This window comes from Oratosquilla oratoria, chromosome 3 (assembly GCF_046742065.1).
Source record: "Oratosquilla oratoria isolate Oo_2021 chromosome 3, ASM4674206v1, whole genome shotgun sequence".
NCBI classification, from domain to species: Eukaryota; Metazoa; Arthropoda; class Malacostraca; order Stomatopoda; family Squillidae; genus Oratosquilla; species Oratosquilla oratoria.
The window spans coordinates 80,227,807-80,245,647 of NC_134779.1; the positions used below are offsets into that span (position 1 = coordinate 80,227,807).

The 17,841-nt window shown below is 35.1% G+C and overlaps 1 protein-coding gene across 19 annotated transcripts in view; it reads right to left on the minus strand.

Annotated features, from left to right (window-relative positions):
• Positions 1-17,841, minus strand: part of LOC143024084 (uncharacterized) — a 444,302-nt gene that overhangs the window by 287,316 nt on the left and 139,145 nt on the right. The window contains exon 6 of one of the 19 annotated variants that reach the window (XM_076182942.1): positions 15,989-16,388. The exons of the other annotated variants lie outside the window; for them this stretch is intronic. Coding sequence (XP_076039057.1) covers positions 16,381-16,388 — 8 coding nt within the window. The 3' untranslated portion in view covers positions 15,989-16,380. Of the gene's footprint in view, positions 1-15,988; positions 16,389-17,841 lie in introns of those variants that run through there. 19 annotated transcript variants of the gene reach the window in all.

Here is a 17,841-nt window from a genome sequence, read left to right on the forward strand (position 1 = left end):
TATATATATATATACATACATACATATACCAAGACTTTTTTCCCCTTACCAGGGAGGTAGCCAAAAAGGACAAGGCATAAAATCATTCCCACCCATTCCATCCCCGAAAACACTCCACACCCCTCCACCCTCCCTCCCAACTTAGCACCTCCTAGATGACGGGTCATCCCTGCACCCTGTCCACTGCCCTGGGTCAGAAGCAGTGTCGCAAGACACAGCACATCCACAGCAAGGCCGCTTCATTAAATCGGCGACCCCCCCTCACCGTCCCCCCATATAAAGGAGAGGACGGGGAGAAATCCCTTCGGGCTGCGTCAAAATTTTTGCTCACACACACTACCTCACCCCCCATTCCCCCGTCTATTCCACCTCATGTATCACAACATTTTCTATATACAACCATTCTCCATTCACCCCTGTCTTCTGTCCTCTCCCGTCCTTCCTCAACAGACATTCCCCTCTTCCCCAAAGCCCCCTTCACCCCATCCATCCTTCTCATCCTAGGACGTCCCTTCATGTTCACTCCCTCCACATCTGCCTTCCATACCTCCTTTACTAGTCTTTCTTCACTCATTCTTTCCATGTGTCCAAACCATCCTAATACTCTTTCATCAACCCTATCTCCCAGCTCCCTTTCCACCCCTGTTCTCCTCCTCACCTCATTTCTCACTTTATCTAGCCTAGTAACCCCCATCATACTTCTCAGACACTTCATCTCAAACACATTCAAGTTCCTTCTCTCTTCCTCTTATGTTCCATGTTTCTGCTCCATACAGTGCTGTTGGCACAATCACTCCTTCATACAGTCTCCTCTTAGCATCCATTCCCAAATTTCTATTACTCATTACACTTTTTAATCCACCAAGGCATTTACTCGCTTCTCTCAATCTACATTCTACCTCCTCCTTCACTCCACCTTTTCCTGCCACATTTGCACCCAAATATCTAAAACTATCCACTTCCTCCAGTTGCTCTCCCCTAATGCTCACTTCCAGATTACTTCCACTTTCACCCCTTGTACATCTCATCACCTTACTTTTACCCACATTTATCTTCAGCTTTCTTCTATCACACACTCTCCCAAACTCTGTCACCAACTTCCTCAATCCCTCCTCTGATCCTGCCACAAGCGCAGTGTCGTCCGCAAACAACAGCTGGCTCACCTCCCACTTTTCTCCATTTTCCTTAACTATACATTTATATATATATATATATATATATATATATATACACATACATATACATATATATATACACATATATACATATATATATACACATATATACATATATATATATATACATATATATATACATATACACATATATATACACATATATATATATACTGTATATATATATATATATATACACACACACACACACACATTAAATGCTGGTTCAACAAAAGGTGCAGTGAGGCAAAAGACAGAAGGGACAGAGCTTGGAAAAGGTGGAGAAAAGATCAAATAAACTCAAAAATGGCAAGTCTAAACTATAGAAATGAGTATGTTAAAGTGAGAAGAGAGGAAAAAGGGAACCATGGGAAGGATATTATAGATAAATGCAGAGAGCAACCCAAGCTATTCTATCGATACGTGAATGGCAAACTTAAAAACAAGCAGGAAATGGTGAAACTACGCCAAGGGAATATAGAATACACAGAAGAATTAGAAACGGCTGAAGTCATGCATAATCACTTCAAATCTGTCTTCACTAGAGAGAAAGCACAATATGGGGACAAAGGTAATGAAAGGCGATCTCCCCCCAGGAGCGAGATAACAATAACACAAAAAGAAATATTAGAACACCTATCAAACCTTGACGTCAAGCTATATAAATCATTAGTTCGTCCACATTTGGAATATGCTGTTTCCGTATGGTCACCGAATCTCATTAAAGACATTGACAGACTGGAAAAAGTACAACAGCAAGTCACAAAACTGATTCCAAATATAAAAAATAAATCATACGAAAATCGACTAAAACATATGAATCTGTTTTCCCTAAAAAAGCATAGACTCAGAGGTGACTTGATACAGGTCTTTAAGATTCTAAAGGGAATTGACATCAAAATTGACAAAATTTTCACATTGAATGAGAATCAGACAAGAAACAATGGTCTCAATCTGTCCAGAAATAGATTCAATTTGGAAGTAGGTAGAAACAACTTTGCCGTGTAATTAATGAATGGAATAAACTTCCTGCACAGGTAGTGCAATGTAGTTCAGTTCGAAGCTTTAAGAATAATTTAGAGAAACACCTAAGCAAGATGCTGTAATGATTATAATTTATTTTATATTATTTGTTTTTGTTTTGTTATCATTTGTCTGTTTGATTTTCATTTATTATTAGTTATATGTCAATTTATTATTATGTACTATTTACCTTTTTTTATATTATTTAACTATACCAATGCATTTATTTGTGTATTTTATTTGGTATTTACATTATTATAGTTTCTATTTATTATCTTATTATTATTATGTTTTTTTTTCGCATCTGACATGTCCCACACTAACAAGCTCCTTTCATTTCGTAAACCTCCTGGACGCCTATTCCATACCTTGTCGATCCATAAATGGACCCCACCTTCATCCATCCAACCGTTTTCATGTACATGGACATAAACACCTGGAGGAAACTTCATTTTTGGCATGGTTTTTCTTCTAAATATAACCATTGGTTTTAATTTCGTTCCGTCTGCGAGGCAACTTAGCACAACTGTGAACTTGGTCTTTTCATGACCTGTACTTTTGACCAAAATCGTCTTTTTGCCTTTGGTGTCAACAGTTTTATTCCTAAGCATATAAAAAAAACAAGGGGTTTCACACACACATATATATATACATATATATATATACATATATATATATACATACACATATATATATATATATATATATATATTTATACAAGCGAACCTCGAAAGCCCGGTACCGGAATGCCCGGACCCTCGTATGACCGGTTGAAATGAACAAAGGGCGGACTTTTCAAGCAAAGTTCCCTATTTGTCCGGTAGGTGGCAGCGACGGCCGTACACGTGTACTCAAACCCGGCCCAGTCAAGCCACCACCAGGGCTGCCGTTTCGTAGAATTTTGTACCAAAACGTAGTAAAATAGCGGCATGTGGCAACTGCACAAGGACATGAGGAAATTTTTTCTATATCAGCGGGCTGTTAAAAACGTTAAAAAACTCAAACTTTTGTTTAAAAATCATAGAACTAGTTATCAAATAATAAATGGTACATCAAAATATGACTTTTATTGGTAATTGTGTTATTTATAAAATACTATGCCCAAAAAAAATTGTTTTTACCGTGTAGAAAAAATTCTACGCTAAAGTTTCAGCTTTTTTTTAAGCGATAAAAATATATATATATATATATATATATATCTTACTGAATATGTCAGGGTATGGGGACCTTATATACATTCAAGAATAAAAAAACTAGAACCAACATTTTGTCAAAGTTTGACAAGTATATCTTGCTATGAAAGTCTGCACACGCCCGAGAAAAATATATGCCCCGGTATGGCAACACTCCATTTCTACACGGCAGGGTGGAAAACGCGGCAACCCTGGCTGCCACCACTGTCCCACGTGCATACCTTCCGATATTTACAGTGTACATAATAAAAAATACAGTACAGTACAATGTATATAAAGTACATTTACATGCCTGTATTACAGTTATTATTACAGAATTATTAATATTATAGCATTACTATTACAGTATTATTATTACAGTGTGAGAGTATTATTCTTATGTGTTTCTATGCCATATCATACATTACCTATACGTATACCGCTATGAAAATCTACAGGTGTTAGGGAGATATTTTCGATGACTGGACGTTTGGCATGACCAGACCACCCTTCCCCCCAATTAGTCCGGGCTTTCGAAGTTCGACTGTATATATATATATATATATATATATATATATATATATATATATATATATATATGTATATAAATATATGTATATATATATATAAATATATGTATATATATATATAAATATATGTATATATATATATATACATATATATATATATATATATATACACACACATATATATATATACTCATATATACATATATATATATATATATACATATATACACACACACACATGGATGAGGAGATGGTGAAGAAAATCCTAGTTACACTGATAAGACCAAAATTAGAGTATGCAGCGACACTATGGTCACCCAGTACAAAAATAAAACATAAACTAGAAAGAATTCAAAGAGCACTAACAAAGATGGCATCAACATTCAGTATGCTGACATATGAACAAAGATTAGAAAAACTAACAATATTAACTCTGGAACAAAGAAGAGAAAGAGGCAATTTGATATCCATATATAGAATTATCAAAGGGATGGAAATCCTTGACAGGGATGATGTGCTTAAATGGGACAATAGAAATACAAGGGTACACAAGATAGTCTTTGACTATTTGGATGAAGAAATGGTAAAGAAAATATTAGTTACATTGATAAGACCAAGATTGGAGTATGCTGCAACACTGGACACCCAATACTAAAAAGAATATAAAGAAACTAGAAAGAATTCAAAGAGCAACGACAAAGATGAAGAAATTATTAGAAAAATATTACATTAATAAGACCATAGCAACACTATGAACACCCAGTAGTAAAAAGAATATAAAGAAATTAGAAAGAATACAGAGAGCAATGACAAAGGTGGCACCAGCTCTTTCCAAATTAACATACAAAGATTATCCAAATTGGAACTACCAACACTGGAGCAGAGAAGAGAAAGTGATCTACTATCTATAGTATCATGAAAGGAATGGAAATCCTTGATAGGAATGATTTACTAAGAAGTGGAAAAACAGGAGGACACTAAAGGAAACTCAAAAAGGATAACTATTGAAGAGATCTGGAGGAAAAAAAAAAAAAAAAAAAAAAAAAAATCCCACACAGTGCTGGATACCTGGAGTAATCTAGATAAAGAAATGGTGTGTGCAAACACTATTCAAGATTTTACGAAAAAACTTGATGCTGAAAGATACAAAGACGGGCCACCATGAGCATAGCTCCCTTCCCGTATAATACAACTAGTTAAGTACACACACATAGTCATATTTTTATATACAATAATAACGACTGTTGCCTGTAAAACCCACAGTGCCACAATGGCTGACAACATTTCTCAGGGCCTCCCACAGATCTCTCTGGGATGAACTTTGGCTTCCACTTCCTGAAGGAGGTGTGGGTATTGTGAGGTTCTGAAAATGGGCAGCATTATTGTCCTTTTTGCAAGACCACTTACAAGAACAATGGATACCTATTAGATGTGTTCCTGTGAGATGGGCATCTGAGGGATTCATCTCCCTAGTATCTTCCAAACCCATAACAATACCTCCTCTATCTGGAAGTACTACCTTTCAGGACACAAAGATCTAAATAAATTTCTATTCCCCCTATACACTTTATCAGATAAGAGGAGATGAACACTGACAACTGCTTCACTCCTGCTAGTCACACAAGTACCCACACAAATACAACTGATCCTAAGTTTCTTCCAAGAAATATATTGAGGAGGATCCAAAGACTGTTGCTAGCTGCTGTGGGACTGCAATCTCTATAACAGCTGATAACAGTTCTTGGATCTTCTTACAGATATTTATAGGAGGAAATGTTTAACTGTTGTTATGCTGTATTAGTGCGAGATTATTTCTGTTATCAGCCTGTATTAGTAGGAGTTTGAGGAGCAGGTGGCACAGTCATTAGTTGTCAGCTTTCCTGTTGTAAAAAAGGCAGAAGAAATTCGAAGTTGATAATGATTTTGGACCTGGTACAGAGTTCTTCCAAGATGTACTTACAGGTGGAAGTAAAATTGTTGACATGTTTCGTGACAACGTAGGATGGAGGTTATTCTCTTGATGTCTATCTCACATGACCACCATTTGTAGGTATACATCATTGGTCCCATGCAACAATCATTACCAACAAGACCCCTTTGTCCAATTTCTTGAATTCTTCCTCACCTAAACTGTATGCACTTTTCAATATAATTTGGTTTCCACAATCTTAGTCACAATGTATTTGTTAGTGTGGAACTTTAGGAACTTATCTATAATTTCAGGTTTCACTTCTGCAACTTACATAGGTTTGGTGGGGTCCTACAATAGCATTACATCACCCACAAACATGTTTATAAAACTGCCTATCCCTTTTAGTAAAATATCTATGTGCAAAAGAAACATTATGGATGCCATTAAAGAACTATGTCATAAAGTATACCCTCATTATCAATGGGGTTAGGTATTTGCTATCTGAAACCTTTTTACTTTGGCTACCTCCCTTGTAAGGGGGAAAAAGCCCTTGGTATATATATATATATATATATGTATATGTATATATATTATACACACACACACACACTTTCGTCGGATGGACGGCGAAGATTGGAGTTCTGAAGAAAAAGTGAAATTTTCGTGGATCTCAACGCAAAGGAAGTACCTTATTGTATTTACAGGGAAGGGGATAGCTCGTGGTGTAGTGGGAAAGTGAGAAAAAAGGAGAAGGGGAGGGATTACTGAGGGAAATGGAAGGAAATGAGGAAGGGGAGGACTTGGTCCAGGAGGCCATGCGTCTTGTAAACAAGAGAAGGACCGATGATTTTGGTGAAGGGATTAACAAAAATGTAAAGATTAGAAATATAGATAAGAGCAGCACAATGGAAGGTGAGGATAATAATTTCCAAGGATTTAATGAGGAGGGGGCAGATACCAACCTCCCCCGATTAGCAAGACTAGAGGAAAAACTTGAACAAATGACCAAACATTGGGAGATTAGGTTCAGTAACATAGCAAAGATTGCGCAGAGAGTTGAAAAATTGGAAGAACTAGAGAAGGTAAACAAAAACTTAACTAATGAAATAGAAGAATTAAAAAGACAGTTAAAAGAAGTAAAAGATGAGAATGAGGAATTAAAGAGGAATAATAAAGACAAGAGGCCATAGCAAAAGAAGCACAGGGTTGGAAAAAAAATCCAAGAAAACAGTAAAGTTGCATTTACTGACATAATTAAACAGCAAATGAAAGAACAAACTGAAGACTCAGTTATCAAAGTGATGAGACAGAAGGAGAATATAGTAAGAGACTTAGCAGATAAAAAGAAATGTATAGTTATATTAGGAATGGAAGAGAAACATAACCTAAATAGAACCACAAGAATCAATGAGGAAAAAGAAAAAGTAAGCAGTTTACTAGAATTAGTTCAGGAAGATGAACCTGAAATCATGAAACAAATTGAAAAGATGTATAGACTCGGAAAGTATAGTACAGATAAGACCAGACCAATTAAGATTAAATTCAGGTCACAAACGATGGCAGAGAATATCTTAGCAAAAACAGGGAAACTAGCAGCAAGTGAACAATACAAAAAGGTATGGATAAAAAGAGAAATGAATAAAGAGTAACGAGAGGAAAAAATGAAAAGACATGAAGCTAAAGAAAAAAACGAGAACAGAACATAGTCAGAAAAAGAGAAATTCTACTGGAGAGTAGTGAATATGAAAGTAAGGAAATACGACATACTAGAGAAAAACAAAAGGGAAACAGAGAATACAATGGAAGTAGCAGAAAACTAAGTGTGTCTTACACAAATATAGATGGATTAATAACAGGATTGAATGAGCTGAATGATTATCTGAAGGAAAAAGAACCGGACATAATGGGAATTGTAGAAACGAAATTAAAAGGTCTACTACCACCCAACAGTGTAGGACATGATGCATATAATTATTGGATTAGAAACAGATAAAACAAGGGGGTGGAGTTATGTTCCTGACTAAGAAGGATATCAACGTGAGGTGTGTCACATATGGAAAGAATACAGTAGAGATGATTATGATCGAAGTGGAAGGCAGAGATAAGAAGAGCAGAAAGTTCGTGATAAATTATGTGCCTCCAAAAACAGCCTCGTGGGAAGAGAGTGAACATAAAAGTATGTTAGAAGACACAAGGATAACATTAAATAAGATAATGGAAGATGATGGAAGAATAGTTATGATGGGCGACTTTAATTGCAAAGAAGTCTGCTGGGAAGAGATGAGTGGAGACGGCTCATGGGGAAATGTTCTACTCGAGATGATTATTGAACATACAATGACACAGTGGATTCTGGAGAACACTAGGTATAGAAATGAAGAACCATCGAGACTAGACTTAATAATCACATCTGAACCTAGAATAGTGTAAAAGATTGAATATAAAACACCAATAAGTAAAAGTGACCACATATTGATTGAACTGGAACTAAATGAGGAAAAATACATGAAAAGAAATTAACAATATAGAAAAGGAAGAATGATGTATGAAAAAACAAACTTTGATAAAATAAGAGAATTCTTTCAAAAAGAAAACTGGGAAGGAATATACAAAGAAGAAACAACAGTGGAAGAGAAATGGAATATTTTGACAAAAATTTATAAAAAAAAAAAGGAGTGGAAAAGTATGTCCAGATGAAATAACAACTGGATTTTGAAAGAATGCAGGAATGAACTGGCAGACAAAATACATAGCATAATAAGCAGTTCCTTGAAAGAAGGAAAAATTCCAGAAGATTGGAAAAAAGCAAATATAGTACCTATATATAAAGGGGGAAATAAAGAAGACCCTACCAACTATAGACCAGTCTCTCTAACAAGTACAATAGCAAACATTTGTGAAAGAATATTTAGAAAAAAAAAGTGCTAAATCCAAGGCAATTTGGATTCAGACAAGGACGATCATGCATCACCAATTTAATATGTTTCTATTCAAGGCTAACAGATATAATACAAAAAAGAGATGGATGGACTGATTGTGCATTTCTAGACCTAAAAAAAGCTTTTGACAAAGTACCACATAAGAAGTTGATTAAGAAATTAGAAACTGAAGGAGGGATACAGGGCAAACTGCTTAAATGGATGGAAGACTTTTTGCAAGAAAGAAAAATGAGAGTAGTGATAAGAGACAAACACTCAAAATGAGATGAAGTAATAAGCGGTGTTCCACAAAGAACTGTTCTGGCCCCAATAATGTTTGCTATATATATTAATGATATGGATGAAGAAATTGAAAGTTATATGAGCTTCTTTGCAGATGATACAAAACTATTAAAAAAAGTGAACATGGAAGAAGATCTACAGAGTGATCTAAATAAAGTATGGGAATGGAGTAGGAGATGGAGTGGGAGATGGAGTTCAACACTAAAAAGTGTAGTATAATGGAATTTGGAAACAGCAAAAACAGAATAACAGGATCATATAAATTGGGAGAAGAAGGAATAAAAAAAGTAGAAAATGAGAAGGACCTGGGAGTCATTGTTATGAATAATATGTCACCTGAGAAACATATAAATAAGATTTTTGGAGAAACTTATAATTTAATAAGAACAATCAAAGTGGCATTTATATACCTGGATGAGGAAATGGTGAAGAAAATTCTAATCACTCTGATAAGACCAATATTGGAATATGCAGCAACGATGTGGTCACCAAGTACAAAAAAATGTATAAATAAAATTGAAAGAATACAAAGAGCAATTACAAAATTGGCACCAACACTCTCAAAACTATCATATGAAGAGAGACTAGCAAAACTTGAGCTACAGACACTAGAGCAAAGAAGAGAGGAGATTTGATAGCTATTTACAGAATCATGAAAGGCGTAGAAATTATTGATAGAGAGAATCTAATAAAATGGGATGATAGAAATACAATAGGACACAGAAAGAAAATCAAGAAAGACAGCTATAGAAGAGATCTGAAAAAGAACAGCTTTCCTCACAGAGTAATAGACAGTTGGAACAAGTTAGACGAGAAAGTGGTGTGTGCAAACACAATACATGAATTTAAAAATAGTTTAGATAAAATGAGACATGAAGACTGGACACCACAAGCATAGCTCCCCTTCCTGTAAAATACAACTAGGTAAATACATGTGAATAAATCCCAAAAACACGTGATTCACAAAATGTGTAATAAAACCACTTGGAAAATAAAATGAAAGGTGACCAAATGTTTTCGTCTATTTAAGACATTTTCAAAGGTACAGAGTAAGGTAGCAGTGACATTATATATACAAAAGAAGCACATTAGGGGGAATTAGGACAGGTCCAATAGTGACCTCACTCTCTCAGCACTGCCGGACGTTTGACCCAGCTACTGTCAACAATTTTATATGTTCCAAAGTTATCTAACTTATACATTCCCATACTCATATTTATGTTGTTCTCAAATGAAGCTTTTATATAACATGATTCTATGATATTCCTCTCCTTAATGTCCTTACTTAAGACAATTTTCTTTGTGTTATCCCAATCAATGCAATGATTAAAATCCCTTAAATGCAAAAACAACCCACTTGAAGCTTGCCCTGTTCTGATGTTATATTAATGTTGGTTTATTCTCAATTCTAAATCCTTGCCTGTTTGTCCAATATAATTAAAGTTACAATTTTTGCAAGGGATACTATAAACACAGCCTTCATTACAAGCAGGTGAATTTTTAATCAACCTGTTTTTAACAGTGTTGTTATTTTTAAAGACAACTTGGACACCAAATTTATTAAAAGTATGAGTTAAACTAACAAAATTTTGATGAAAAGGGAGGGTTAAAATATTCTTAAAACTGAATCGATGATTATCAGTAAGACTATAAAGAGATTTCTTTGCTGTGTTTTGAGCTACATCAATTAAGTGTTTTGGATATTTCAATTTATTACCAATGTCATTAATTAAATTTACCAATGTCATCAATTAAATTTACAAAAGAAATTGAAAAGAACAATAGTCTCCCCTTTTTGGATGTTATGATTTATAGATTTGGTAATAAGTTTAAATTAGATGTTTACAGGAAACCAACCAATGTCCTTTCTTATATTCATTATTATTGTTATCACCATCTAAAGACTAAAGTATTAGTATTCACCTCAATGTTTCTAAGGGCCTTTAGAATTTGTTGCCCAGAATTTTTAGACCAAGAAATTGAAACCATTTATGACATTGGTAATAAATTAAAATACCCAAAACACTTAATTGACGTAGCTCAAAACACAGCAAAGAAATCTTTTTATAATCTTACTGATAATCATCAATTCAGTTTTAAGAATATTTTAACCCTCCCTTTTTATCAAAATTTTGTTAGTTTAACTCGTACTTTTAATAAATTTGGTGTCCAAGTTGTCTTTAAAAATAACAACACTGTTAAAAACAGGTTGGTTAAAAATTCACCTGCTTGTAATGAAGGCTGTGTTTATAGTATCCCTTGCAAAAATTGTACCTTTTTTTATGTTGGACAAACCAACATATTGAGAATAAACCAACATAAATATAACATCAGAACAGGGCAAGTTTCAAGTGGGTTGTTTTTGCATTTAAGGGATTTTTATCATTGCACTGATTGGGATAACACAAAGAAAATTGTCTTTAGGACATTAAGGAGAGGAATATCATAGAATCATGTTATATAAAAGCTTCATTTGAAAACATGAATATGAGTATGGGAATGTATAAATTAGATAACTTTGGAACATATAAAATTGTTGACAGTAGCTGGGTCAAACGTCCGGCAGTGCTGAGAGAGTGAGGTCACTATTGGACCTGTCCTAATTCCCCCCTAATCTTCTTTTGTATATATAATGTCACTGCTACCTCACTCTGTACCTTTGAAAATGTCTAATAGACGAAAAACATTCGGTCACCTTTAATTTTATTTTCCAAGTGGTTTTATTACACACACACACATATATATATATACATACATACATACATATATATATATATATATATATATATATTTTTTTTTTTTTCTTTCTTTCTTTCTTTCTTTTCTTTTCATATGGTACCACTTGGTATGCCATTAGAGGTTCTTTTCCTTAAATGATTGGTTTAGTTTAAATAAATTTTATGCTCTGTATTGTTATATCAAATTTCTAACAGATTCTTACACAAAATCTACCCCTTTTATCCTTTAGTGTCAACTTAATGCCTTTCTCTTAGTCTACAGGAAGACATCCCACCATTCTAAATCCCAAGTATGCCTCATTCTCCTTATGCTCTACCTAACAAGCCACTGCTGAATTCAAACTATTCATGCAATACTATTCCATGTTAAAATCCTCACCAGAGCCACAATAAAGTCACACAATGTCTTTCCAGTCTTACTTTACCTGGCTTTTTACTTAACAATTACTGATCTCTTACCATTCTTCTAGACACTTAGATCACACTACATCAAACATTTTACCATTATCAATGTATAATATCTTGATGTTTTGTCTCCTTCCTTGGTCTGTACTTGAAATCTATTATCTGCTACTTGGAGTACCATTTTGTTAAGTGGGTGTATGTCCATAAAAAAATCTTGCATTACCATTCAAGATCATGTTCTAGTTCCTCTTTCTTTTAATGATGATGATGATATTGTTGATGTCAGCTGCTATGAAGCTTCTTTTATCTTGTAATACTTCTTTTTTCCAGTGAACAGAACATGAACTTTTTTTCTACTTAGTTTGTCTCTTCCATTACACAAGAAAAAGACCACTCCAAGTCAGGTGGTACAAGTTGGTTGAGGCTTTGATATCAGCACAAAACGTTGTCAAGTTTCACATGACCAGTAAATTCCTTCATCAGCAAAGATGAGCCATTAAAATGACTGGGAAAGATGACTACATTTTTGGTAGTAAATGTTTCCCAAGCTCCTAATTAAAAGCTTTAATTCTGTTCACTTTATTCCCTCTTCCTCATTTTTTACTGCACAGCCACCAGCCAAACACACTGTTACCTCACCTATACCTTTTCATGATGACTTTGGCAGAACAGAACATGGGTACCAAGTGTTACTTGCACAATAATACATAATTAGTGCTTACTTAAGTGTTAGGTTTACATTCAGATCTTTCTTCACTAGTGTGGTGGTCCAAACCAATGTAGAGTACTTTCTACCAAGTTTTATTTCATCTTTGTTTCCTTTTTGGATATGAATTTACAAATACACCAGGTCCATTTTTGGCGGGTGTGTAAGAAGAGGAGAGGTGAGACATGGAGGAGAAATTGAGGGAAACCTAGTGATGGAGATGAGAGGTAAACAATAGGGAAGTGTGGTTTGCTTCATCACACTCCAAACTACTGGGTAAAAATGCAAAATGTGCCAATGGAGATTGTGAGAAAATATCTAAGTATAAAATGTTTAAAGAGAAACATATTTAATGCAAGAAGAAAATGTCATAAAAACTGGATAAAAAGTGAGTGATGAAGTCTTAATAATAGTTCAATGAGGGATAGATATGCAGTTAATAACTTAAAAACAAACCCTTTCCTCTTCATTTTGAAATAGGCTATCATAAATGGTTGAAATTTTTCTATAATAACTGACCTATCATTACATCCATTCCAGTAGTTTCAGCCCACTTTTGCACCTCCTCTCTTCCACATCCTTTCCTATTTCCCTACCCTATACACCTGTCCTCCCCAATTCCATCCAATTTACTTTCATAACTTCCACACAGATGTCTGGAAAGATGGGAAAAGAATATTCTTTTCTACCTCTAAACTTGCTTTCTTCATCCTTCATTTCACTCATAACTTACTTTCCTTATAATGTGGCCTTCCTAATGCTCTTTTCTCATTCTGAATTATCCACAATTTTTTTCTTAACATACTACATTTTCCTCCCCATTTCTACCTTAGTTTAAAATACCTTATTCCCTAACACACACTTCCTCCACTAACACTCTTTTAATCCTCCTTTGTACATAAATTTTCCATGTCACATTTCTTTACTGCACTTAGCTAGTTAAGTCTCATTTATTTTTTCCACTTTGTACTACTCTCCACCTCATCATTGACACCTGTTTTCTTCCTGCATGTCTCACCTTTTTCATAATATCCATACCGATTTATATATTTCCATTTCCATGCAGTCCATCTATTCAATCTTTGATTTATTTCTTTGTCAATTAACACTCCTCTTACCTCTCCCATTACTTTCACATTCCTATTATCCTCCTCCCAACTTTAAACACAATCTAACAGTACCTCTTGAACTTTCCTTGGTATACATGTACTCATTCATAATTTTCTTTACAAAAAAGAAATGTATTACCTACATCCATCTTTCCTTACAACAGTTTCCCCTAACCCTATGACTGCCAGCCAATCTGTATTTTCCCATCAACCTGTTCACCATATTCTCCAGCATTTAAAGTCCTAAAAATTACTTTTGCAGTCTCCAAAACCTGACACACACACACTAATCAATGTCTTCTTTAATCATCTCATTTCTCTTAGTTCCTATCCTCTCCTTAGTATAAAGGCAACTCTTATGTCCTTTCTAATAACCTCATGCTCAACACCTTTGAGTATTCACATCCCTTTACATTCTTTAATCTCTTCCCAAGGTTTAACTGCTACTTGCTTTTTTGTTCCATTTCACTTTTGTCATTACTGATATTATCTTTACAAGTGATCCTACTTCTATTGCCCTTTTACTCTCAACTTCATTCCATTTAAGGTCTGCATAACCATCCTTCTTTGAACAACTCTTCAGTCTTGCATTCGTAAAACTATACTCCAAAACATTCAGGTCTTTAAATGTTCATTTACCCTTTCATCTTTCTCATTTCCATTACATAAAAATCAGGTGTATGTTGAAGCAAACTGTGTATTTCCCCAATCCTCACTCTCCTACTCTTACCCACTTAAACGTCTCTATTCACCCTTTCATCTCTCCACTTCCAATGCACCCATTTATCCCTATCAGAACCAGTCATGGTCTTGGTTTCTTAAATCCTATAAAGGTGTTATAATTCTACACCCTCAAACAAATATCCACAGCTCCTCCAGAGCAATTTTATAAAACCCCAATCCACCTTCTAAAGGGTCCTCCTTGAGCAACATGATGAGTCTAGAAGGAACTAAATTCTTCCATACATAAAAATGTATATGGTTCATAGTTTATTTCTTTTATAATTATGAAGGATGTATAAAAATCTCCAACCACTTGAGTGAATTTTTTTTTAAAGACACCAAAACTTGTATTTCTTTCTTTCACTGCTCTTTATGGAGAAGTTCTTCATAATACTACATTGACACACAAAAATAACAAAATGAAACTAAGTCATCAGGAAAAAAGCACAAAAGATAAAAGAATGACAATTCAATGCCTATTTGGCATTCCTATAAGAAAAAAAATAAGGTTGCTGGCAAAAGGGCAAGAGAAAAAGTATATATATATATATATTTATATATATATACACACACACACACAATTATATATATATATATATTTATATATATATATACATACACACACACACACACATACACTTCAATGTTTCCTTGGCATTCCTATAAAAATCTGAAGATACAGATACCCTTCACCAACAACCTAATGCAAAACCATGCATCATATACTATGCACATATATACACAGGCACACAAATACTCTTACACACACAAACACTCTGTACCTACACAGACATATTTTTCAGAAATTTAGAACACTAAAATCTTCAGGTAAATCTGAATCCAACATTTCTAAACAAAAAACTTTCAACTTATTACAGAACAATATATTCCTGACTCATAACCTCAAATCTACCATTGACTTGTCTAAGATATATATGGTATCTCGTCTCTTCTCGTGAATAACCTTGCCTTCCTTAATGGTCTCACCATAATATGTTCACAAAATACCTAAAGGAACAACAATCAAAACTGGAATAGAATTTGTTTCATGCAGCATTATGGACATCCATAATCTTCCAAAGTGCCCAGTGCTTACAATAATTTTGTCTATAAATTTGAATCATAACAATGTTGCTGCACTATCTGAATAGTATAGAGAATAATCAAGTATGAGAAGTATATAGATTTTTTATTTTGAATATGAATAAGTTAAACTATTATCAATTAATGATGATAATGAGCATTCATAATGCATACTGCACTATGTTATAGCCTAACCTGGATCAAGAGAATAAGACAGGACCCTATGAGCACAGCTCTATTCCTGTATACAATTAGATCAATTTGGTGAATACTATACAAAAACTTGTCCATTTAACCTCAAAGCACAAGGTGGCAAAATTAAATGTTACATGGGTTTCTGAGAGCACTGAGATTGTGGATACCATTTCCTGGGTACTATGTGCCCCATATATTACGAGCTGAAATGCATCACTGTCAATATTTATATGCTAATAATCACATGGGATGGAAAATGGATGTACAAATGAGCTTTCACTTTTATTTTTTCTACACAGTGCCATTAAATTAATCTTACTTGTTCACTTGAACTGGAATATTTCTAATATAGGCTGGGGGTGAACAATTCTCATACTTCTTTTAACACCTAAAGCCCTGGAGTGTACATAAAAGCATTTTAAAATAAACATTACCCTTTATTATGGACTGAAAGGTCTCCCATCAGCATGCTTTATCATTGTAATTGTCAGAATATGAATAAAAATAAGAAAAAGAAGAATAACATCTATCATGGGTGATGTGTAGAATGAACAGGAACAAATATATAATCCGACAAAAAGAGCAGCACCAATAATGGGAAATAATATGAAATACACCACAATTTGGCATGCTTCCACAAAGTTTTGAAAATTGTTTCTGTGTATAACAACCATTGGGAAAAACTTCGAATTTTTCTTTTTCTTTCCATCATTTTGTCCCCCTTTTTTTCCCATGTCGCACTTGGGGCTTAGGGCCCTAACTCATGCATCTGATATCTGAGTTCTTGCTGCAAGCTCTGGGTCATTCTACTGGCTTCTGAATCCTCTCAGATAGTAGTGCTACCACTTGCAGGCACATCACAGAGCCATGGGTTGCCTGTAAGAGAGACCTGGGGCAACAGATTGATTTTTGCCCATGATTTGAGACTGGTTTGAGGATGGTTTGCTTACTAGATTGTTTCCAGGCTTTAGTTTGAGATTTGTCACCATCTGATGAGGTTGTGGAACTGCTTTGAGCTACCTCCTCCTGCCCTGGTCACTGCACATTCAGGACGGACGACTTTTGGTAGGACCCCAAAAGGGTGATTGGTATCCTCTGTTACTCTGATGTTTTAATCCACTGACATTAAAGGCTAGACAGTAGCAACAACCTCACATACCATTGTTCTGTTTACTCTTTACATACTCCCAGCTCCTGATGACTTTGCTTGCAACTAAACATTATGGAGTAAGGTCTTCATCTCGTACATACATACATACATGTACTAACGTCCTTTTCCCCCTTACAAGGGAGGAGCCCACTCCCACCCATTTCATCCCCACATACTTCATTCCCATTCACCCCCCTTCCCTCCCTCTTTTCTTGGCTCTTCCTGGGTGAATAGTCATCCCTACATTGCACATACTGCCCTGGGTTAGAGGCAATGTAGCAAGACATAGCACATCCACAGCAACGCCACTTCATTAACCACCGACCCCCCTCTCCTTCCCCTCATCCAGAAAAGAGAAGACGAGGAGAAATCCCTTCAGGCTGTGTCAAAATATCATTCACATACTCCCTCACCCCCCATTCCCTTCCATACATTACAGCATCATCCATACATAACCATTCCCCACTCATCCCTATCTTCTGTCTTCTCCCTTCCTTTCTCAACAGACATTCCCCTCTTTCCCAATGCCCCTTTTACTTCATTCATCTCACCTTTGGTAGCCCCTTCATGTTCACTCCTTCCACCTCTGCCTTCCACACCTCTTTTACTAATCTTTCTTCACTCATTTTTTCCATGTGTCCAAACCATCTCAATACTCTTTCATCAACCCTATCTCCCAACTCCCTTTCTATCTCTGCT